This window comes from Lontra canadensis, unplaced genomic scaffold, assembly GCF_010015895.1.
Source record: "Lontra canadensis isolate GAN:19392208 unplaced genomic scaffold, GSC_riverotter_1.0 scaffold23, whole genome shotgun sequence".
In the NCBI taxonomy this organism is placed as follows: Eukaryota; Metazoa; Chordata; class Mammalia; order Carnivora; family Mustelidae; genus Lontra; species Lontra canadensis.
In genome coordinates this window covers 6,647,210-6,672,333 of record NW_022631017.1, presented here as the reverse complement: position 1 = coordinate 6,672,333, position 25,124 = coordinate 6,647,210, and the positions used below count along the sequence as shown (strand labels likewise).

General features: G+C 53.3%; 1 protein-coding gene across 1 annotated transcript in view; it reads right to left on the bottom strand.

The window, feature by feature from the left end:
* Positions 1 to 203: 203 nt before the first annotated feature.
* CUNH6orf132 (chromosome unknown C6orf132 homolog) overlaps positions 204 to 25,124 on the bottom strand; it is a 32,031-nt gene continuing 7,110 nt past the window's right edge. Inside the window, 5 exon segments of the mRNA XM_032862186.1 lie at positions 204 to 402; positions 1,058 to 3,922; positions 3,924 to 4,080; positions 7,031 to 7,106; positions 21,172 to 21,278. Coding sequence (XP_032718077.1) covers positions 285 to 402; positions 1,058 to 3,922; positions 3,924 to 4,080; positions 7,031 to 7,106; positions 21,172 to 21,278 — 3,323 coding nt within the window. The 3' untranslated portion in view covers positions 204 to 284.

The window sequence follows — 25,124 nt, the reverse complement described above, 5'->3', positions numbered from 1 at the left end:
TACCAGGTAAGGGAAACTCAGGCTCCAGGCCCTTAAAGGCGCCTCCTCTCCTCCCTCCTTCTCCCTCCCCTCCCTCATGCAGTCCACAAGCCACACCAGTGCTTCAGGAGCCAGAGGCCCACTCTTGATCTTTCTCTTGCTTCTCACTCGACATCTGTGTTTGGGTAACAAAGACTCCTCCGTGTTTAAGTCCGGATGCCTAACGCCCGCCATACCCCTCCCACCCCCACAAAAACAAGTGCCCAGATCTGGCCCCTCGGAGTAGAGCTGAGAACACCTGGGGCTCAGGACGGGGCTTGCCGGTGGTTCCCGGAGTAGGCATAGGAGATGGGATGGCGGGTCCCAGGCCTCACAGTGAATGTGTTGATGGGGCTTCCGTAGTGGTGGGTGCTGTGGGGAGACCTGGAATGGGGGAGCAGGAGAGAGGGAAGTTAATATTTGCAACTAGTTAACCAACACCCTTCCCATCTTCCTCAGGGCACGAGAGGAAAAGATACCGCAGGGCTGTGGTATCTGTCCACACAAGCCCAGGGGACAGGGTGGGACCGGGGCGACCAGTACTGATTCAACAGACACTGGGCTCCTCCTCCCAGCTCTGTTTGGCTGGCCACAGAATAGTCCCTGATTCCCTTCTGTTCAGAACTCTTCACTCCTATCCTGGGTCTGGATCCTCGGTAGGAAATCCCCATAGACAAGGGCCACTCAGGTCTCCCCCACCACACCACTCTTAGCCCCAATCCCTGAGTCTCTAGAGAGTGGGAAAGAGGAGACAGAAGAAGGGGAGCTGGTGGGGAAAAGCAGGAGGGCAGGGAGAGAGAAAACAAGGGAGATGGTGGGAAGTAAGTTAGGTCAGGCAACCGCTAACATTGCTCTTTCCAAGTTAAGCGCGCTTCGTGTCCCTTTCTCTGCCCAGAGAGCCAGAGGACAGCAAGCCCAATGTCCCCCCACCCCCGATGGTGGCCGTGGCCTACTGGGCTCCTCTGGGGCCCAAGGCCAGGGCTCCCACTCACCCGGGTTCTCACCCAGGGCTGCGTTTCTCGCCCCGCCCCCAGCTCACCTGCCGGCCACAGGGGTGAAGCCGTAGTCGCCTCCGGGCGCCTTGAACTTGGCCTCCCCGCGGGCTGCGCCCTCCATGGACAGCCTTCGCGCATGCAGGCCTCCAGGGAGCGCGCGGCCCGCCGAGTTGACGCGCCGCATTTCCGGGCCTCCTGGTGGCGGCCCGAAGCAGTTTGGGGAGCTGAGGCTGCGGCCGGTGCCGCCGCGAGGCTGCCCTGGGCTGCGGTGGGGCTCCCCGACATACAGGCGCTTCTTGATGAGCGACCGGCCCCCGCCCGAGAAGCGCTCCAGGCCCCCAGCCCCGGCGTGGTGCCCGCCGGCCGGAATGCGGGAGAAGCTGCGAGGCCCCGAGGGCTGCCCCAAGTTTGAGAAGTTGTTCCGGGGAGGGGATCCCCGGCGCCCCAAATACTGAAAGGCCGGGGCGGGGGGCTCGGGGTCGTTGCTGAACTCTGGCGGCGGCGGGATGACCTCAAAGTGGAACTCCCCCACCTCATCGTCTTTGTCTTTGTTGTCCTTGCAGGAAGGGGAAGGAGGGGAGGAGAAGGATTTGGGCAGCACGCGGCCCTGGGGGAGGTTGGAGGATGCTGGTCTTTCCGAGGCCACCGAGGCCACCGGGGCGTGGGGCTCTGCCTTTGTCCCGTTGTCCCTCAGGCTTGGCGCCGTGCCCTCCGGGTCTCCGCAGAGCTGGGGATTCCACTGACTAAGTATGATGGGCTGTGACAGTGAGGCCAGCTGAGTGTCATTCTCAGCCTCCTTGGGCAACTTGGGGACCACAGTGAAGGAGTTGGGCCGGCCGTCGTTGTGGAAGATGCTGTCAGAGCCTGCTTGGGGCTGGCTGCTGTGGCCCCGGAGGCTCCCGGGCAGGGAGGACCGGCTCAGGGCCAGCCCTCCCGGCCTCCCCTTCTGGGCCCTCTGCCTGGCGGCAAGGAGCAGAGCCATTGGGGAGCCTGGCTGCACCATCTCCCCGGTCACCGGATGCCTGAGGAGTTCGTTGGCAGGCTGGGCCGAGGTGGGGGGCTTGGCTGGCTGTCCCTGGGGCTCCTTCTCCTCCTCAGGTCCCCCTGACCTGTGTGCTGAACCTGTGGCCAGTGGTGCCATCCCCACGGCAACCTCATGGCTAGGGCTTTTCTGGGTGCGATGGAGCTTGTAGAGGAATGTCACCTCTTCCCCGCCAGGGGATCTCTTTGGTGGGAAGGCTGGAGCTGAGAGGGCTCCTGGGGTAAGAGGCTTACTGGGCTCTGTGGGGCGCCCTTCTGCCTCTAGCTGGCCGGGCACTGTAAGTTCTTGAGGTCTGGGCTTCTCCCACTGCCCAGCTGGGACAAGGTTCTCTGTCGGCTGGGGAGATGTGGTGGGCACAGGTGGGGCTGCAGATGGTATGGCAGGCCCGGGCCCGGGCTTGGGTGGTAGGGCTGGCCCAGGCGTGGCCTTGGGTGGTGTGGCTGGCCCAGGCGTGGCCTTGGGTGGTGTGGCTGGCCCAGGCGTGGCCTTGGACTGAAGTGGTATGGTTGTCAGAGGGGTGGTGGATAGAGAGGGGAGATTCTTGGCCTCGGGCTTAGAGAAGTTGCCATTAGTCCCCCTGTTTTCAAAGCTTCTTCCCCCTTCTAGTTGAGGCTTGGGAGGCAGAGACCCTATGCAGGGCTTGGCTTCCTTCTCCGCTGAGGAGGAAAAGCGGGCCTCCAGCTCGTTGCGGATCTGCCGGACGCTGGGAGCAGGGGACTCTTGGGGGATGTAGTCCACAGGAGGGAGGGTGAGGCTGGTGGCAGCCCCCTTGTCAGGCAGGCTGCAGGGACTCTTCTCAGGGATGCTCGGGAGGACCTCCTTCTCCGGTGGGCTGGGGCCCTTCTTGCCCTCCTTTTCCTGGGAGGCCACCACCATGGGGCCAGCCCAGTGACTGAGGACTCGGTCCTCCCTCTTAGAGCCACAGAGATAGGCTGCCAGCTCACTCCGCAGCTTTTCCATCTGGCTGGGGTCCCTCCAGTCCACAGGTGCTGAAGAGGCTGCGTCCTCTGGGCTGGGGGGGTTCGGTTTGGGTTTGGGAGCAGGGGAGCTGGATGGGCGGCTTTTCCCAAACCCGGAAGGCTGAGGCACCGCCTTCTCAGCGGAAGGTAAAGGAGGGGCAGCTGGGGGAAGTGGTGGTGCAGGGGGAGGTTGCGGGGGTGCGGGAGAGGGCAGGGGAGGGGCTGGTGGCAGAGTCTCAGCCTGTTCCTTAGTCCAGGACTGGCCCTGGCCCAGGCCGGGGCTGGCCGGTGCTGTAGTCCTGAGCTCCCCTGAGTGGTCTGGCTCAGGGGCCCGGTCTGCGTAGACCTGGGACGCGGGGCGGATGTGGAAGCTGGGAGGCAGTGGGAGTCGGTGGGGGGCTTTCTTGGTGGCCCCTTCCTCTACAGGAGTCGCCTGTGCTTCCTGAGCTGGGATGGATGAAGTCCTGACTGGGGTTGGGGGAGGCACCTTGAATGAGCGTGGGAAAGTAAGGTGGGGGTCTGGCTTGGGCCCCAGAAGGCTCCCCTTTGGCTCAGCTGGGCTCTGGGGGGGGCTGGTTCTGGGGGTCTCTGGCTGCCTTCCATTCAGCGCTACCTCCGATTTCCACTTGGTGACACCCCCAGGAGCAAAGAGGCGAGTCCCTGTCGTGTGAGGAGATGCTGGGGGTGCTGGGGCTGGCAGAGGGGGTGGGGCTGGGGGTGGGACCAGAGAGGCCAAGGGTGGAGCAGGAGGAATGAAGTCCGGAGGGGTGGGTGTGGATGGGGAGGAAAGGGTGGAGAGAGGGGCTGGGGCCCCCAATACTGGGGGCGGGGGTGGGGCCGTGCTGGGTGGGGGTGGGGGTTCCAGTAGCAGGGGAGGTGGCGGGGGCGCCATGGAAGGTGGGGGGGGGGGGGGACCCCTCTTGAGGTTGCGAAGCGTCTGTGGGTGGCCCTGGGGCTGGGCCTGGGGGAGGTGGGGGAATGAGTGGGTCCTGCCCATAGTGCCCAGGCCTCAGGTCACCCACAGAGCTGTACAGTCGGAGGTTGCCATTGATTAGTGAGCTGGTACCTGAAAGAAGGAGACGCAAAGAAAAGCAAGGTGATGAAGCCAACCAGCCTTGCCCATCTCTTCAGGGTGGCACCCAAGAGAGTAACCAGCCAGCTTCATGTCTTTCCTCCTGCACACCAGATGGGGGAGTAGCAATGTCTCCAGTCCCCTGAGCTGTCCTGGGGGTAAGCTCTCCTTTCTAGGGAGGGGCCCCTGCATGTCCTGGCCACGGCGCCTGGAGCCTGGACTGAGTATTCCCTGTCTGCTACACTCTTCTCTGCCCTGCTGTGTGCAGGGACTCCCTTATCCTCTGGCTACAGTTGGGTTGAGCCGAAGGGAGCTCCTGGCAGAGGCCAGGCTCCCTTCTTGATGGGCCAGAGTCCACAAGGGCTGCCTTTCTGCCAGGTTAGTCCCTGTCCCACAGCTCAGAGACAGGAGTAGCTCCCTACTGCTCCTTCGGCCTCTGGGGCATCACCAACCACTTCAGTCCCCGCACCCTGCTCACACCCTTGTATGTCATGCCATCCCTCTATTAAACGCCGTGGTTATCCCCTTTGAGTTGCCATCTGTGTCCCATAGACGCCTTGGGTGATACAAAGCCAGAGAGGCCAGGGTTCAAATCCCAGCTCTAGCACTTACTCAGGTGTGTGACCTCAGACACACTAGTTAACCTTGCTGAGCCTCTGTTTCATCATCTATAAAATGGGCATGACGCCAATGCTTACCACATAGAGCTGTGTGAGGCTCCATGAGAGAATTCATGTAAAGACCCATAAAAAGGGCTGATCATGGTGCTAAGCCCATAGTAGGCACTTAATGGCCGGTGACGACTGTGATGGTGACCACCTGTGCTTAACCTTTCAGACTGTGAAACAGTGAAAGTAGGAGAAAAATGGGAAATCAGGGATCAGGGGATCAGAGGTAGGGGTCTGGAGACTTTCTCAGTAGGGGTCTAGAGACCTCAGTAAGAAGTTTGGGTGAAAGACCCATAGAAGAGAGCAGGATACACGAGAAACTTCTGCTTTCCAAAGACCCTGAATCTCCCAAGAACCCAGCTTCCCAACTCACACAGAGCTTCTGGAACAGACGCTGGACTGTGGGGGTAGAATCAGGGTAGAGGTATGCAGAAAAAAGGTGACCTGAATACCCAGGCGCTAAGAGATGCCCAGCACCTCTGGCCCCAGCAGCTCATACCTCTCCCTTCTTGGACCTGGTCCCCAGCCCCCCACCCCCCACTCTGCAGAGTCTGCAGGCCACCAGGATGCCCTGTTACTTCTCTCTTAGGGGCACCCATCCTCTGCTTCCCTGCCTCTCAGCTTCTAGCACAGAACATAAGAAACCTGGGGAATGTGAGTCAGTTGTCTGACTTCAAGACAAAAAACATAGTGGGGGTGTGGAGAAGAAAAAACTCACATTCATTAAGCACCCAAGTGGGACGCCTGGGTGACTCGGTCGGTTAAGCATCTGCCTTTGGCTCAGGTCATGATATCAGGGTCCTATGATGGAGTCCTGCATCAGGCTCCGTGCTCAGTGGGGAGCCTATTTCTCCCTCTCCCTCTGCCCCTCCCCCCACTGCTTATGCTCCCTCTCATGCTTTCTCTCTCAAATAAATAAATAAAATATCTTTAAAAAGAAAAAAGCAGGGGCGCCTGGGTGGCTCAGTGGGTTAAAGCCTCTACCTTCGGCTCAGGTCATAATCCCAGGGTCCTGAGATCAAGCCCTGCATTGGGCTCTCTGCTCAGCGGCGAGCCTGCCTCCCCCCTCTCTCTGCCTGCCTCTCTGTCTACTTGTGATCTCTGTCTGTCAAATAAATAAATAAAATCTTAAAAAAAAAAAAAGAAAAAAAAATCCAAGTGTTAGGAGCTATGATACAGCAGTGAAAATGAAACAAAAATGGTCAAAATGCTGGCCCTCCTGAAGCTTATCTTTTTTTTTTTTTTAAAGATTTATTTATTTATTTGACAGACAGAAGTCACAAGGAGGCAGAGAGAGAGAGGAGGAAGCAGGCTCCCCGCTGAGCAGAGAGCCCGATGTGGGGCTCGATCTCAGGACCCCGGGATCATGACCTGAGCTGAAGGCAGAGGCTTTAACCCACTGAGCCACCCAGGCACCCCTGGAGCTTATCTTTTAATGGGACAATGAGACAAACAACAAACATAATACATCCGTGTACTAGTACCACATTAGCCAAAGAGCAACACACGGAACACAACCAGGAGGGGTGCTGGGGTACGATTTGAATAAGGTGGTCAGAGCAGACCTCCCTGAGAAGGTGACAGCTGAGCAAAGAGGGAGTGAGGGAGAAAGAGAGTTGTACCTATGTGTAGGAGAAGAGCAGCCAAGGCAGAGCGAATGGCAGTGCAAAGACCCTGGGGTAGAAATGTGCCTGGTACTGAAGGGCAAGAAGGATACCGGGATGGCTGGGGCCGTGTGAGACAGGGAGAGAAAGCAGGATGTGAGCCTAGGTGAGGCCAGACTCTGGCGGTCCTGGCAAGAGCCTTTGACTTGAGCGACATGGAAAGTCATGGGCACTTTTTGACCAGACGTACGACAAGAAGCGCCTAATGTCCCATCCTGTACTTCATTTACTCCTACAGAACAGAAATGGGGTTGGCCCCAGCTCATTCACAGATACAGAGGTGCAAGGGGTTAAGTGATTTGCCCAAGGGAGCAAAGCTAATCTGTAGCTGGGACTGAATGCCAAGTCCGTCTGACTCCAGGGTTCTTCCCCCACTTCATGCTGCCCTTGTCCCTGCTCTGACCTTGGCCCTCATCATCCTTCTTCCACTGGAAGCGGGCCTTAGCCAGCCTTGGCTCTCTTCAGCTACACCCCCACCCCCCGACCCCACTGCAGCCAGTAGCCAAAAGGCCTACAGATTCCAGCTTTATCACCAGCCGGGGCGGTGGGCCTGATGCTTAGGCCAAGGGAGGAAAAAAAGATGGACAAGCCCCAAGCCCAGGGCCCTCTTACCTGTCACTTCTTTGTCCGCAAATTCTCCTGGGACAGAGGGGGTGGGCACAGCCAGTCCATGGTTTTCCTGGGCATTCTGAAAGAGGGCAGAGAGAGCAGGGAACAGGGAAAGACAGAGAAATCTTAAGTTGCTGCTCTAGGAGGTCATTTTACTGCTCAAAAATCAGCAGTGATGATGAGGGTTTGTATAACCTTGTGAATATACTAAAATACAAAAAGGCTAATTTAAAAGGGTGAATTTTGGGGCCCCTGGGTAGCTCAATCAGTTGAGTGTCCGACTTTTGATTTTGGCTCGGGTCACGATCTCAGGGTTGTGGGATGAAGCCCTGTGTTGGACTCCAGGCTGGGCATGGAGCCTGTTAGGATTCTCTTTCTTCCTCTCCCTCTGCCCCTCCCCCTTCACATAAATAAACAAACCCTTCAAAGGCTGAATTTTATGTACAGGTGAGTCTCATTACTTGCAGTAGTTATTTGGTCTGTAAAGTTGCTTCAAACACTAAATTAGAAAATGTGGAATCAATGCCCCAAGGGAAACACAGGATTAGGTTCCTGCAAACTTCAGTCAAAGCATTTTCATCAACCGGTCAATACAGAACTTAGTTTCATGTGTGTTTCTATTTAAAGACACCTTATTTAAAATATTCTTGACACGTTGACATTGAACTCATGGCCAACAGCACTGTAACTCAAGCCTGAACAAAGTTTTTCTAACATTTGTATTTTTTCTGTAAGCACATCACAGCCTTCTGTGTTAGCTGATGTTAGCACATCAGCACTATATTTGGGAGCCATTTTAAACAGTGAAATCACCAACAAAAAGCAAAGAAGTACAGGGGTGCCTGGGTGGCTCAGTGGGTTAAAGCCTCTGCCTTCGGCTCAGGTCATGATCCCAGGGTCCTGGGATTGAGCCCCGTGTTGGGCTCTCTGCTCAGCAAGGAGCCTGTTTCCTCCTCTCTCTTTGCCTGCCTCTCTGCCTACTTGTGATCTCTATCAAATAAATAAATAAAATCTTAAAAAAAAAAAGCAAAGAATTACAAAAAAGCCAAGGCACTACAGAGCACAGGACACTTATTTATAGTATGAGACCCGAAGCAAGAAGACAAAGGGTCCTGTTTGATCTCAGCTGGGACCGGGTACATCAGGTAACTCAAGATTTTTCCTAGCTCTGCATGTGTCCAAAGTGTCTGGAGGATTGCTTGGGGAGTTACAAATACATTTTAGTGAGGTGAATTTGCAAATACAAAATCTGCAAATAATGAGAGTTGACTGTCTATGAATTATATCTCCATTAAAACAAAACAAAAGTGGCTTGCTCCCCCATGCAAATCCATAAGTTAAAAGCCAAATGCTTTAGCCAGGCCTCCTGTTCGCTCTTGGTTTTCATTAGGTATTTACAGAGAAATAAATGAATTAAAAGTGGCAAACTGGAATAGTTCTAGCACTGCAGATGCCCTTCTGATCTTAAGCCTCACAAACCATAATTTGTTTACACAGCTGTCAGTTTGTACATACGATTTTGCATTTTATTTTTTTTTCCAAATACACATTTCCATACACCAACAAAGTACACACCTGTGTTTTGAAGTGCTGTGGAGCATTTTATGGCAGCTCTCAAGGTCCTCAACACCCTGGCCTTATCTTTCCCAGCCAGCTTTTATTTCCCACTCAACATGACGGACCCATCCTGGATTCTAGCTTGACCATCCCCCTCTCCACTACCCTTCCAACCCACACATGGAGTTCATGTTCATCCCTGAGGCTGCGTGTTGGTCAGGTTGCACCCCTCTCCCCACCCTTTATTTCTAACAATAATATTCCTTGCTCTATGCTCTAAACACATGATCTCTGTCATGCTACTCTATGAAGAAGATGATATCCCCATTTACCAGATGAGGACACTGAGGCTCAGAAGTGTTTGTTAAGTTGTCTACAGCCACACAACCAGTACTACCACATCCAGGTCTGTGGTGCTCGTGTTCCTCGGTATTTTGCTTCTCTGAAATCTCTCCTCCTTCAAGGATTAGCTGAGCCCCTCAAGGTGGATGGTAGAGTGAAGGGGCTAGGAGCACTGGCTTTGGAGCCAGACTGCCTGGATTTGAATTCCAGAACTACCACCTACTAGCTGTAGGACTGTGCTGGTCACTGAAGCTCTCTCTGTCTCAGTTTCCCTGCTTATGAGGTGGTGATAAAAATAGAATTTAGCTATTCTAGGGCAGTCGTGAGGTTAAATGACATAATACACAAAAGGCACTTCACTCCTAGCATGTGGTGAATGCCCGTTAAGGGGGAGTCCAGTAAACATTATTAGCAGGAGCCCTCACTGACCTGATGCTTTTTTTTTTTTTTTAAAGATTTTATTTGTTCATTTGACAGAAAGAGAGCACAAGCAGGGGGAGTGGCAGGTAGAGGGAGAGGGAAAAGCAGGCTCTCACCTAGCAGGGAACCCAATGTGGGGGCTCGATCCCAGGACCCTCGGATCATAACCTGAGCCGAAGGCAGTCACTTAACTGAGCCACCCAGGCACCCCTGACCTGATGCTCTTCAGAGCGACCCGTAGCAAAACCCCTCAAAGGAAGATTTTCGTTTGCTCGATCGATATTTCCCTAGTTCCTCCAGTGAGATGTGGTTGACCTTGGAGCCCAGGGAGTATGTCCTATATATGTCCCCCAAAGCTGGACACACAGTAAGCCGTGTTGTTACTCACTGATGGGCTGACAGTGCTTACTCTGGGCTTAATGGCCTCATGGCTTCATATAAAAGATGGGAAGTTTAAGAAAGGTGTTTTGAAAATATCCATGAGACTCTGGGTTACCAAGTGCAATCTTGGAATTACTCTTTGCCTGTTTGGGGGCAAGAAACCACTCATCTTTTCATCCTCAAAGAATTCTGATGCTGGAATAGCCATGAGGCATTGTCTTTCTCCTGCCTCTTAGTAATTTTTTCCTGCCCTTACTTGATTCACACAGCCAACACACACCTGTTCTTCACATCTCTCAAACCCAGCGATCTGGACCAGGGGGAGGCACAGGGGCCAGCCAATCCGAGGAGTGTCTCCCAGGACATTCTGAGACACACACACACCCCACTGACTGTCTAATAAACCTTCATCAAGTATGTTCCCTCTTTTGATGAGGTGGATTTTGATGAGGCGGAGGCCAGACCATCAAAAGCTAGGGCTGAGACTTCTGTTTACTCTTTTGAACATAATTGGAAAATAAAAAGGCATGGGGACTCAGCATAGAAGGTCTTGGATTCCATTCGTGCTCTGAGTTTTGCCAGGGGCATGACCTTGAATGAGGCAGTGACATTAAACCATCACTTTTGTACCTATCGTGTGCCGGCACTAACAGTTTTACCTACATCATCTCAAATCCCTTAACAGAGCCAGGGTGCAAACCCAGGCCTCCCAGCTCACCTTTTCTACCGATCACCCATTTTCTTCACTTATGAAATGGAGATAATATTCCCTACTTTGCATTAAGAGGGTGAAATGAGATAATATTCCTAACCCAGGAAATCTGTGTTAGCTGAAGTCTTCTGTCTCCCAATCCTCTCTCCTACAAAGGTGAAAAAATTGTGAACGATCAAAGCTAAGCTGCCTGGAATCCTAGAAGCTTCTTCTGGGTCACCCGTGGTGCTCCAGTACAATGAGGCGTGGAAGAGGAAGATGGACAGATTTTATGCACCAGAGGTCCTATTGCCCATCCCACCCTTTGATCTTCAAGAACTCTGGAAGCACAGTAGACTCCGCAGACCACAGGATGGAAGTCTGTCTCATGAGCGGTCTTGGAGCAACAGTGCAGACCAAGGTCAGGCTTCTCAGGTTCTCCCCAGAGACATGGGTGGGGGGAGTCCCAGGACACGCCCACCACCTCACTGTACTGCTTGAGATGCTGGGGCTCTCCACTGTTCGCCACCCTCGGGGCATGTCCCAAAGTCTAGCCTCATCCGTTCAGGAGCTCCCAGCATGGAAGTGAACTGACCTTGCATCCCCAAGACCCTGATGGCTCTGCCCTTTCCCGCTCACGCCCACACAGTCCCAGCGTGCTCACTCAGCTGTCCCTTCCATGGTTGCATGTCTAGCCAAGGCAAATGCAAACTCATTTTCACCTTAGTCCTAGAGAAACAGACCGGGACAGTGAGTTCCCTTCACTCGTCAGGGAGACCCAGGGAGCTGGCTGGGATGGGGCTGTGTTTTAGTGGGCAAATGCACCGGTGTAGACAGCATCCATCTCCATGAGTGCTGAATTCCCTGACCTGCCTCCTTGAGCCTCAAAGAATGGAGGTAAAGCCTACACGTGAGCCCTAACTGCAATGTGTGATCCTGAATTGGACCCTGGGATGTGTGCCATGAAGAATATTAGTGGGGCAATTGGCAACAACATAAATGTCTGTTAGATAAAAAGTATCATATCAATATTAAACTCCTGACTTTGGTAATTGTGCAGAAAAATGTCTCTGTTCTTAGGTTACACACAGTGAAGTATTTAGGAGTAGAGGGACACAAGGGCTCAATGGTTCAGGAAGAAACAGTGTGTATATATCAAGGGTGGAGGGAGCAAATAAAGCAAATGTGCTGAATGTGGGCGAAGGCTCTAGAGAGTTCTTTGGGCTATTCCTGTAACTTCTCTGCACACAGGGATTGATTGAAAGAAAAGGTTACTTAATGCCACTGAATTACACGTCTTAAAATGATTGCAATGGTTACTCTCATGGTATATGTATCTTACAATTAAAAAAAATATTAAAATATAAGAGAGGACCGTGGAAAGAGAAGAGGCTAAGAGAGCCTCCAAGCTTCTCCATCCGCTGGCGGTCAGCACCTCACACCATCTTTCTCCCACTGTCTCCAGTACTCCCAGTCTCTGCAGTGATAATGGCAGTTGCTGATTTCCTAGCACTTACTCCGTATCAGGTATTCTTTCTGTGTTTTCTATCTCTTAACTCATTTACTTTCCGCAACAACCTGATGAGATTGGTGCTGTTATTGCTACCTGCCTTTTGCAGAAAAGGAAGGACACTGAGGCACAGAGAGGTTAAGGGACTTGCCCAGGGACCCACAACTAGTTATAGATCCCTGTCTTTCCAGGCACCTGGTCATCATCCACACACCCAGCTTGTCACCCGATTCTTACGTCCCTCTCTTCTCTCCATCCCCCCAGCTCACCCCTTCTTCAGTCCTCACTGTGTCTTACCCAGACAGACAGACAAGACTACCATCACTGTCTCCAGATACTTCCCTGGCCTCTGCCTCACTCTGTTCTTTATTATTTATTTATTTGACAGACACAAATCACAAGCAGGCAGAGAGGCAGACAGAGAGAGGGAGGTGGGGGAAGCAGGCTCCCTGCTGAGCAGAGAGCCCGATGCGGGGCTTGATCCCAGGACCCTGAGATCATGACCTGAGCTGAAGGAAAGGCTTAACTCAATGAGCCACCCAGGCGCCCCTTCACTCTGTTCTGTAAACCAGATGCCAGGATGTTGTTTCTGAAATGCATCTCGAAGCAGGTCACTTCCCTGCTCAGAAACCTTCCACTGGTCCAGAAGATGAAACTGAAGCACTTTCACATGGCATTCGAGAACTTTCATAAGCTGTCCCCTCTGTAGTTCCTGCCATCTTCTCACCACCCTCTCCACAAACCGTGGGCTCCAGCTAGTGGAGCTTTTTCCCACTCCAGTGTCTCATCTTTTTCCCACTCCAGTGTCCATGGGGACTTGACTCACTCATGAGCAAGTGGGGTCCTTGCAGCAGGGATCCTCAGTAAGCCAGAGACACGATCTTCGAAGAGGCTATTTGGAGGTTCTGTGGGTGGGTGACTAGGTTACAAAGGGCCCTAGGCGATTCGGTCACACCTCCTTCCTCCACCTCCTAAGAACCACTGCAGCTGCTTGGGATTCATTCCCGTGTCCTCTCGGGTCTCCACAGCCTTGCTCTTTCTCTGATTCTGCCTGGGATGTTCTTCTTTGCCTGGAAAACTCCTACTTATCCTTTAAACCCCAAAATAAATGCCCCTGGTCCACAAAGCCCTCCTTGGCAACTCCAGCCAGAGTTAACATCTCTACCCTGTGTGTCCTCACCCTGTGTGCATTATTACCACAGCTCCCACTTATTAGGTGCCTACTATGTGCTATAGGCACCATCGTGAGTACTTGACATGGAGCAACCTAGAAAGTCCTCAAGTAATCCTGAGAGGCAGGTTATTTGTATTTTCTAGAAGAGGACTCTGAGGCACGGAAAGGCAAGGAACATTGCTCAAGGTCACACAGCTAGTAAATGGCAACTTCGGGATCTGCCCTCATGTTTTTCCTTGAGCACAGACGGAACCCGTCGTAGGTCAGTGTAGTCTCTGCTACCCCAGCCCAGCCTCCTTGTGGGTCAGGTGACGGCTACTCATTCGGTCACGCTTGGCACAGAATGGACAAGGCCACAAGTTTGTTAAATGAATGAGGGGAAGAGAGAATACAGGAACAGGAGCAGTGGGAAGGCTGCCTGTGTTCTGGAGCCAGCCCTATCACCAACCAAACTGGAGCCAACTCACTTGTCTCTCCGGGCCTCTCTGCCTCTTCTGTAACCACTTGCTAAGTAAGGGTCACTTCAACCACCGTACTCTGTGAGTCCCCGCCAGTAAGGTATCCTGCCAGTGACTCTGCACCCACTGTGCCTTCTGCGGTGGCCTGGGTGCTCCAGGCCAACCCTCCATGACAGGGAGTGAAGACAGACGTCTGCCGTGGTCTCCAGATTGTTCTCTGTCTCCAGAGAGGGGAAGAGACAAGGGGGATAAAGGAGGAGTTCCTGAAGCTGCTTTCCCACAGGAGCCACAGGGTGAGGCCAAGCGGGCGGGGCTGGGCTTGAGGTCACGGCTGGTCCGTGGAGGAGCTGGGCGTCTGCCACCGGTCATCGCGCTGAGAAAATGACAGAGCCCCGGGCCCCGCGGCGCTGCCGACAGGAGCCCACATGCGCCTCAGACTCAGGGCGGAGGATTGTGAGGCTCTTTGAGGATGGCAGCCCACGTCCACAGAGGGCCACACCGACCCGTGCGCAGAGAAACCAACCGAGAACAAGCAAAGGAGCCTTCTGAGCACCCCCTCCACCCGAGGCCACGCCCCCGACCCGACCACGCCCCTCGACAGGCCACGCCCCTCCCTGGCCTGCTTGGGCCCTGGAGCAGAGTCCAGCCCCTGCCCTGCCGGGTGGGGCCCTCCACCTGAAACTGGGGCTCAGGCCCTCCCTGTCCCAACACCGGGACAACGCCTAGTGGCTAAGATCTTTGATGACACCTCACTCACCCTGTTCACACAGGGTGCAAGCCAGCTCCCCGGCTCAGCCAAGCAGCTTTTTACAAACCATCACAGCCTGATATATGGGGAAGTTACCCAGCAACGATTAATTGTTGAGAAGGATGGGGGTGGAGGCAATTCCAAGAATATTTATATTTATTTTCTTCCTTATACGTGTCTCTAGTTCTCAGTTCTTAACAATGAACGTCTGTATCCTTCATAATTGAAAAAAAACAAAACAAAACAAAACAATACAATAGTTTTTTTTTTTTTTTTTTAAATATGAACTTGGGGCACCTGGCTGGCTCAGTTGGTAGAGCCTGCGACTCTCAATCTCTGGGTCACGAGTTCAAGCCCCACACTGGGTCGACTTAAAAAAACAAAACAAAACAAAACAAAACAAAAAAAAAGAAAACAAACAATATAACATGAACTTTGGAGTCAAGCCAGACTGGCAGTCTTAATTTAACTCCATCGTCTCAAAGGAATCAAAGACAGTATGTGACACATGGTCAGTGCCCAAGTGTGCTCCTCTCTTGCCTTCTGAGTCTCAGTTTTCTCATTTGTAAAATGGGGATGATCTCACTGGCCTAGGCTTGTTAGGACACCAGAGGCCACCACATACCTAAAGAGATCCTGCTGAGTTAGCACTCAAGAAAGGTCATTCACCCCCGCCCCTGGGCCTGCCTCAGGTCCTAACGCAGTGCGGTGGTTAGCAATGTCTCCAAGTCTCCAAGAACTTGGAGACTCTGCTCCATGGCATAGCCTCTAGCTTGTTGTCTCTGGTTGAAGCTGAAAAGATAGATGCTTCCCTATGGTCAGGACCAGGTCACCGAAAATCCCTGCCCTTTGACTACAAACATTTCAGAGTTGAGGAGAAGGAGGAAAGGTGGAAAACACTCACTATTTGAGGGGAGGTTATGTTCCTCTTAGAATTTTAGGGGGTCAGAGTCCCACCATGGGCTCAGGGGGACAGGACTCACTCCAATGATGGCTCCAGCCCTACCCTCCTGGCCTCCTCATGCCTGGGACACACATGCCTGGGACAGCCTCATGCCTGGGATTCCTCAAAGTCCAGCCAAACCCCAAGGGTGGGTCACCAGAGTTTGGGCCAACGGGCAACACATGGTTGACCTTGGGTGTGGGCCAACTCTGAGTCTTAGCCGCACATTGTGGAATGCAAGCCTCCTCACCGGTTTGCTCCTGGAGCTTGGCTGGGGCACCTCAGGATGGGGAGCAGAGCTGCAGGGGGTAAAGGAAATGACCCTTAAGCAGATTTAGAATTGGCTATGATTGGGGGAAATCACTGTAGGCTGGGGGAGCAGGGGATAGAACCCTAGAGTGAAAGCCACAAGGAAACCCTTCCGAAGTCCCCAGCTTGGTGAAGCCCAACTAGGTGTCACTTGGGTTTGAAGAGCAGTGTGAGGAGAGGGGTTGCTGGCCAGGAGCAGGAGGTAGAAGGTTAAGAAAGGAAACTGTGTTCTCCACAGAGCAGCTTCTCTAAAGTGGGGAGCCAGTGAGCATTTTATCAAAGACTTTGATTTCTTCCTCCACCCTTTGTCACGGTTCAAACACTCTTGGGGGTCAGAGCAGAATCTCCACTAATGAGGCCATGTTCCTCTGAACCCACCTGCTATCTCAGACTGCTCCTGAACGCAGGGTGCCATTGTGTCATGAGGGCTCTGCTCTGGTTCCCTACAGGGTGAAGAGTCTATGGGATCAAGGGGACATGCCCTTAGAGCCCATACCACCCCCTTCTTTACCTTGCTCCAGGCACCAAGGCCCCTAGAATCCCCTGCTTCAATGGTCCTGAGCCCATTTCTAGAGCTTCTTCCACAGTTAGTCCTCCTGAGTTCAGCCCAAGCTGGGGGTATGCATATCCCCAAGCCCATAGTGTGGTCAAGGGGGTGATGCTTGTGGGTAGGATGAGGGTGTAGAGCTTCAGAGTGAGGCCCTCATGGTGAGGGAAGGAGCCAGTGCATAGAGCAGGCAGCGGGCTTCCATGCGGACTCCATCTTGTTTCGGGCCTCTGACACCCACCCCCACAGGAACACACAGTGCTCCCTTACCCCGCAGCCCTTCCAGCCAATGTCAGCCACACAAATCAGTCAAAAACCAACAATGACTGCCCTGCTTGGTTCATCCTAAGAAGTTCAAACCCCAACCCCAAAGGGAGCGTGGAGTTTGAATTCAGAGATGAGCTGAGAGGGGGTCCAGCGGAAAGCAGAAATCCAGCTGACCTTGAGTTTCCAGGCGCCCGAGGAATAGGGGGAGGGAACCAGAGCTCATGGAGCTTCCTGCCCCCAGCCCGGCCTGCCACCTCCCCAGGCAGAGCCAGGATTTCCTGACTCACAGGGTGGGGTGACCCAGGGAGCTCTCACCGCCTGGGGCACCCCTAGGGACCTGTCCAGCCAGTTTCCCTATATTTGCCACATTGGCATTTAACTGTTAATTCTTCACATGCGTCACCCTGGGTATGGTTTGATTCAGAGCAGGGGAGGGCAAGAGGGAGCCCCAGAGAGAAGGACAAGCTTCCCACTACTGGCTGCTCGATCAGCTCAGCTCTGGAAAGCTTGGGCAAGCTCTAGCTTGAGCCTTGGGCCAGGCCTCCCCTCAGGGGTAGCAGCAGTAAGTGGAGAGAAAGGATCCTTCCTCCACTCAGCCCAGGCCCTCAATGGTGTGGACCGGACTGGCCTGGGAGGAAACCCGGGCTCTGGTCCCGTCTCTGCCTCTGCTGAGCTGGGTAACCTAGACCCTTCCCTCCCCAGGCCTGGTTTTTCTCATCCTAATGAGCACCAAGGCCCTCCCCAGTTCAGAAGTTTGGTGATTCCGATCCAGTTCCTCTGAGCTCTCAGAGCAGGAAGTAGGGGGGCTGGAAGGCAACCCGTGGCAGCTGTGGAAAGACAGCTCAAGCAGTGAGCGATCCGGGTGTTGTGAGGGGCCTGCTTTTTGTAGGGGCTGCCTGCCTCTTCATTAGGACTTATATAACACAGTCACAGCTAGGGAGACCCAAAAGGACCATCTGGTGTAACCCCCCCTGAATGGGTGGGGACCCAAGGGCCCGCGGAGAAGAAGGGCCGCCCTGCAGCCCAGGGGCAGCACCCAGACTGATGCCAGCTCCCCGAGGACCACTTGGGTCCCATCCCAGTCACGGGGGGGATCCAGAGGTTCTTTTCAGCCCTGGCCTTTGATTGCCAGCTGCCTGAGAAAGTATCTCTTAGTTCTCCATCCTTCTACCTCAGCTCTAGTGAGGAGGCTCCAGGAAGTGGTCAGAAGCATCTACCCTTGCCTCGCGCTGCCTCTTGTCGCCCTCCCCACCTTGCGCCCAGCCCTTTGCAGGCTGGGGTGAAAGGCTGACAGTGAGGGTGCCTCCAAAGCTCGAGGAAGAACATGGGCCTCGCTGGGCCTGTCACCTGGTTTCTTGGGGTGCTGCTGCCCAGCACCGCCCCTGCCCCAGGGAAGCCTGGCCTAGGAGGTGGCTGAGTATGGTATGGGAAGGGAGGACAGGGAGGGGTGAGACCCGCCCGGCCAGGACAATGTCAGCCAGGGCTTGGGCATGGGCCCAGCTCCCCACCCACCCTAACTTGGCAGGCTGTGGGGGCGGGCTGTGCCCGAGTGTGTATCTATGCGTGAACCCACACCCACAGGGAGCTTCTGTCCTCCTGCTTCTCATTCTCCCAGCCTCCTGCCCCAGATGGAAGAAAGTAAGGACCTGGCCCAGAGCCTAAGGGAGAGGAGTCAGATTCCCCTCAACCCAGGTGACAAGGATACTGAGGCGGCTATGTATCTTGTGACCTGAATCAGGAGCACAGGGATGTCCCCAGGATATGAACCGTCAGGCCGAGGGTTCCTCATCTAAAGGCCCATCATAGGTGGGCTTCTGGGGGCCTGAGAGGGGCCTCTGCTGAAATTGTAAGCAAAACTGCATAGATGTGGCTTATAGCCTCATCAGGGTTTCAAAGGGGTCTATGACCCCAAAGAGGCAAGAGACCCTGGTATCCAGCGGGCCTCCGCCGTTGGACAGAGGGCTTCAGAGAGGCAGACGAGAGAGATGTAGGTGGCTCTGCAGGCTGGTGCTGGAAGAGAAGAGAAAAGCTTCTAGATTGTGCATGGAAGGGAGCATAGGAGGACCTGAATAGAACTTGGACCCTGGAGCCTGGCTGTGGGGCTCCAAATCCCAGCTCGACCACTTAGGAGCTGTGTGACCTTAAGCAAGTTACTCTCCCATTCTGTGCTCCAATTCCTCCATCTGAGAATTAATAACAGCACCTTCCTGACAGGGCGGCTCTGTGGACTCTGTTAACACACCAGAGACACCTGGAATGGTGCCCGACACAGAGAGTGCTCCGTCTGTGTGTGCCACGATCTCAGGGCCATGCCACTGGATGGGACCCTGCAAGCCGCAAGGTGGACTGCCTGGGGAGAAGCCCCCATCTCCTGACTGGCTTGGAGCCTGGCCTGGAGGACTGGCCCCCCCAAAGGCAGTCTTGGATCTCCAGGCACGATCTGCCAGCCAAGCCCATTCCAGTGTCTCCACCATACCCACCCCCCTTCTGCCTAGTCTGCCTGTGCTCTGGGGAAGGACCCCAACCAGAAGGGGTAAGGCAGGAAAGCTGGGACAGGCCCTAATTATGGCAGGGACCCAAGGGGGCGGGTGGGGCAGAGCATTTCCATTTCAGCCAATCCGAGCAAACTCGGCTGCACGGCAGGGTGGCTAGAACTAACCCTACAGAGGCTGGAGCCACTCCAGGGGCAAGGGCCCTATCTGAAAGAGCACAACAGGTGCGGGTAGGTCAGCCCTGGGCCCACGCCACTGTAATTCTGAGTGTGTGTCTTGGGGGTGGCTGAAGGGAGAGGATCTAATTCACTTTCAGCAATAGAAGATCTCAAAATTATTTCGTCTGCACTTATGGCCGCAATGACCCCTGTAACACTTTTATACATCTCTGGAAATAAAGTTAGGGCTGGCTCATTTGCTTCTTACCTTTTTGTTGGTGGTGTCGTACTTCCTATATTTGCCTATAATTTCCACAAGTTGCTTTTATTTATTTATTTATTTATTTATTTATTTATTTTTAAAGATTTTATCCATCTATTTGACAGCCAGAGATCACAAGCACGCAGAGAGGCAGGCAGAGAGAGAGGAGGAAGCAGGCTCCCCGCTGAGCAGAGAGCCCGATGTGGGGCTCGATCCCAGGACCCTGAGATCATGACCTGAGCCGAAGGCAGCGGCCTAACCCACTGAGCCACCCAGGCGCCCCAGCTTTTATTTATTTTTTTATTGTATTTATTGTATGTATGTATGTATGCATGTATTTTTTGAGAGTGTGTGTAAGGGGGGAGGGGAGGGGCAGAGGGAGGGGGAAAGACAGAAAACCTTAAGCAGACTTCACGCCCAGCACAGAGTTGGATGTGGGGCTCCATCTCAGGACTCTGAGATCATGACCCGAGCCAAAATCTAGAGTCGGATGCTTAACCGACTGAGCCACCATGAGTTGCTTTTATAGGCAGAAACAGGGTGAAGTTGCATTCCCAGAGGTCTGTGCGCTCAGCCCTCCACCTCCGGGCCTCGGGGAATGCAGCCAGAATAGAAGACTCCATGTCTCCCATCTAGAATCTCAGGGTCTTGGTGAGGTTGGACAAACCAAAAAAAAAAAATAATAATAATAATCAGGTGACGGAGAGGGAGGTGGTTGTGCCAAACAGCGCTAGCGACCAGAGGGCACAAATCCTCATGGACACCAATCATAATATTGTCCCAGCCAGGAACCAGACAGACAAGCCTGAACCTAGAATCTAGGCTCTAGACCTTGGCGAAGCAGTCCTGGAGCCACTGGCCACAGTGAATGTCACTCATCAGGGATGTATATGTAAGTACAGTACTTCAGATGTCAAAGGCTTAGCATGAAAAATTCCCTTTCTGGAATTTCTAGTCTGAATTTCTCATCTGAATGTCAAACAGCTCAGCAGTATTTTTTTAACATCAATTTAGTGTTGAAATAATAATCTTTCGAATATATTGAATTAAGTAACGTATTATTAAAATGAATCTTGCCTATTTCTATGTACTTTCAATGTGGCTACTAGAAAATTTTAAATGACATATGAGGCTTGCATTGTATTTCTGTCGGATAGCACTGGTCCACACTGTCCCAGAAAACCCCGGAACGGGTCTCACAGTCAACAGAACCTGTCAGAGATCAGTGATGTTGAGTTTGTGTCCCTTGCCAAAAAAACAAAAGTCCAACCACGGCTCCAGAAGGGAGTTTTTGGTTTCCTGCAGTTTCAGACCCCTTACAATCCTGGCCCAAATGCAATTCTCCCAGGGGTCACGGCTCTTTGTCCTTTGAGACAGCTCAATTGTTACCCTCTTCCAGGAAGACTTCCTGACCACCTCTGTGGCCAGATTGGCTGCTGGTGCTCTGAGTTATGTTCCAACAGTCTGTTTACTCACTCCTGTCCTTCACTGAGAGCAGCAGTGTGGGCTCTGTCTTCTTTGTGTATCCGTGCCCAGTGTAAGGCCTGGCACAGAGCAGGCAGTGGTCAGTGCTTGCGGAACAGGGACAAGAATTTTGCTTCGCTAGAGGGACCCATCACTGCGTTGCCTCTGCACACAAGATCCCCATAACCTCTTCTCGGGTTTCAACTCGGAGGAGCTGACACCCTTAACCTCAGCCTTCCTGCCATGAGTCTCAGCCATGCTTCCTCCCAGAAGCCACCCTGGGTTGGCATCAGGAAGGAAGGGAATGAGCAGAAGGTGAGATGTCCACTAGGGCTAGGGCAGCAGGGGCTGCCTCCTTGATGGCAGCCGAGGTGGCCCAACCAGAGCCGACCCCCAGACCCCAGTCCAGAACCGTACTTACCAGCGGAAGGAAGGTCAGGAGGGGCCGGACTCTTGGCCGAGCTTTCAGTGTGGCTGTTCCTGACTCACTCACAGAGTCAAACCGATTGTCTCCATAATAGATAGCACCTGGGGGAGACAAGTGCAGGAGACCATGAGCTGGAGATCAAAGGCATGTGAGATGACTGAGTTAATCCACCCCGCAGTGCGGTTCCGAGGGAGGAGAGCCAGGCCCTGTGGTTGGCCCATCTGACTCAGCTCCTCAGCTCTTACACAATAAGATCCTGTCAATGGGGTGGGTGCTCAGGGGGCCCACTGCAGTGGGGTTGGGAGCGACGCCAGGGGGCTGTTTCCTGGGGCCTTCTGCAACGTTCCCAGCGTGCCCCAGCAGCATGTTCCTCCTGATTCCCGTACAGCTCCTGAGTCTACATTTCGACAAGTCGTCCCTCCTTTAGGGGCCCTGACATTGTGACCAGTGCCACAGTTAAAGCTTATCTCTGAGGGAGGGAGGAACGCAAGGTGGCTTTTCTCTCAAGTGTTTGAATTTCTAATCTGGAACAAGCAGAGAAGATGAGGTCACCGGCTGGCCCCAGTGGTCCAGCCCCCACCTTCTGGACTCTTCTAACTCAAGATTTCCTTAGTCCCCGAAACCATCAATGTTTGTGAGCATGGCTCCCCTTCATTGTACCCTTGAGGGCAGAGCAGAAAGAGTGGGACAGTAGGGTCCATGTGACCTAGCACAAATCCCAGCTTGGCTACTTACTGGCAGTGTCATGTAACCTCTCTGGGCCTCAGTTTTCCTATCTGAACAATGGGAGTGATGTTGGTGCCGACCTTATAGAACTGTTGTGAGGAGTTAGTATGGCCCACACATAGTAAGAGCTCAGCAAATGTGGTCACTTCCCCTGTAGGAGGATGATACAAAGACCCTTCTCTTCCTCTAGTTACTGGGTCTGTATTCTGGGCTTGCTTGCTTGTTTTCAAGATTGTATTTATTTATTGGAGATAGAGAGCACAAATAAGAGGAGAGACAGAGGGAGAGGGAGAAGCAGGCCTTCCCCTGAGCAGGGAGCCCACTGTGGGGCTCCATCCCAGGACCTTGGAGTCATGGCCTAAGCTAAAGGCATATGTTTAACTGACTGAGCCATCCAGGCACCCTTGGGCTGTTTCTGCAATAGTGGGGAAGCTGTGAGAAGGCATTCACACTTCCTCAACCAATCTTTCTCATGACCCCTAATGCTCATTGATAAGGATTTCATAGTCTGTCCCAGGTTCACACTGTCACCTCCTAGAAGCAGGGGTCACTGTGGACCTTCTACTATGTTGGTCATAAGCAGGAAGGGCTTTCACCCCTTTAACAGGACACGAGGGACTTTTGGTTCCTCTATAACCAAAGGGGAAAGAGAAGAAAAGTCAAAATCCTAAGGAACCAGAATCCTATAACTGGAACACTGAACAAATCATGATTACTTTTCCCGTTGCACGTGACTCCAGGAGCAAACTGCAAGATAGCCAAAAGATTTATTCAAGAGAGACTGGGCTTGTTAGGGAAGTCCTGAGATCAGAATACATTCACCCCAAATTCCCACACCTACAGCCACACCCCCTCTCTATGTGAGAATCTAGGGTTTTGAATATGACATAAAGGCTCTTGAGAACATCACAGCAGCTGAACCCAGAGCCCTTTGTGTGCTGCCCCTCCAGGCAGAGAGTGACTGGAACGTTCAAGATTCTCCATCTCTGAAAAGGGGCCAAAAGGACGAGTTCTCTGTGTGTGCCACAGTCCCCAGTAACTCCAGTTCCCAGCAGGGCCCTGCCCAGCGCACTCCAGGAAGACATGGTTGCCCAGTCCCTACCAGGCGCCACACCTGAGCTGGGAGATCAAGATGCCAGGGAGCCGGGGGTGGGGGGGTGGGGGCAGGAAGCATAGGAGTGCAGATCTGGCCCAATCAGAAATCACAAAAGTGGAAGATAACAGGAAAATCCTGACAACGATGGCTCTTGCTAAGCCCACCTGATTCTCTCTGGCTTCTAAGGGTTTGCATGTTGACACCAGGATCTCCTGGGACATTCCCCAGATAGTGGTGTGCGGACACCAAAGCCTAAATCCAACTTGTGTGATTATGGCTGCTGGGCCCTTACTAGGACCATGGTGGGGTGGGATTAACGCAGAGATAGCAAGAGAGGCAGGCTCCCAGGCTGACCTTTTCTCTAATCATCTCATCTTTGCATTAGTGCTGGGATCTATGGGGCCTCCTTTCTACAGCCAAATTGTCCTAACATCAATGGCTGGTGTTATCGTGTGCCTAGGAGCTTTGGAAGGGAGCACCCTGGCAAGGGGATCACTGGGACAGCAGTAATAATATAGTAATGGGTAAAACTTACCGAGCACTTTTTTTTTTTTTAAGATTTTATTTATTATTTGACAGACAGAGATCACAAGTAGGCAGAGAGGCAGGCAGAGGGTGGGGGGAAGCAGGCCCCCCCTGCTGAGCAGAGAGACCGATGCGGGGCTCGATCCCAGGACCCTAGGATCATGATCCGAGCCGAAGGCAGAGGTTTTAACCCACTGAGCCACCCAGGCGCCCCTTACCAAGCAATTTTAATGGGCCGGGCACTGTTCTAGGCGTCTTGCACATTATGTATTCACTTAATTTTTGAAACAGTTCCATTTTAAATTGGGACAAGCATCATTGCAATTGGGACAGTCATCATCCCCATTTTACAGATGAGGAAATGGGGACACAGAGAGGTCTAAGAACTTGCCCGAAGCCTCTAAAGCCAGGATTTCCACTGCAGGGCTGATCTCTGAACTATGTCCTGTCCAGAGTAGGGAATCCTAATCCCGCTGTTTACAGGGTGGGGGGGTTAGGGGCGGGGTGGGGAGCTATTTGGGGGTCAGAGAGTCTTGGCTGCGGCCCTGGTGCAGCTCTGGGGAGGGGCGGGAGCGGAAGCTTGCCCAGGCCGGGGCAGAGCCCAATCTGACTCGCACACAGGTGCATGGGCTCTAACCACCTCACAGATTCCACAGTTCTAACTGCCTCATAGATCCCATGACTCAGCCCTGACTGGGAGGCACTGTCGTTTTGGTTTGTGGTCATTTTCAACGAGGGAACACTTTCTAAAAATACAATCCATCTCTGGGAAAGCAATCAGAGGCGAAAGGCTGAGCTTGAGGCCCTGGTGGCTCTTTCCCCACCAGGGCGCTTCTGTGAAATCCAGTTTGGGTCCCCAGGACTAAGAGGCATGGCTGGGGTCAGGGCAGGGAGTATGGTGACAGAGTCGGGGCGGTGTGAGGTGAGAAACGGTCCATTGGCCACTGCTGGCTCTCAAGACGGCAGGGGCCACGAGCCAAGGAATACGGGTGGCCCTTAGAAGCTGGAAAAACTGAGAAAACAGACTCTCCTCTACAGCCTCTGGGAAGGAAGAGTCTCACGGACATGTTAATTTTAGCCCTGTGAGCTCAGTGTCAGACTTCTGACCGACAGAACTTCAGATAATAAATGTACGTTGTTTGAAGAAAGAAAAACAAAACAAAAAAGACGTGCAGCTAGAACCTGCCAGACTTTCCCTGGGCCCCTCATGCCTGGGCTCAGTTCCTGACTGAGGCACACCATCAGGTGAGGCAAGAGGGGCCACCACCACGAGCTGGGTCCTCCACGGGTTCAAGGTCAGGGCTGGGGCTTTCTAACTCTCAAGACCAAGGTCCAAACTAAACAGAGACAATAGAGTCCAACTTGGGGCTTTACCCATGGAAGTAAATGAACTGGGCTCCAGTCACAGTCTCAGGGGTGCTAGAATGGAGCTTCCTGAGAAGCAGCCCCCTCCTCACCCGAAGAGGTAAAAGAGGGCCAGGCCAGATCTTGAGGAGGGAAAGGGAGGTGAGGAGGTGGAGGGAGTGACAAAGAGGAAGCTGGACATCTCACCCTCTGAGGACACGGTGAGGCTGCTCAAGTAGAAAAGATCCCAGTCTAC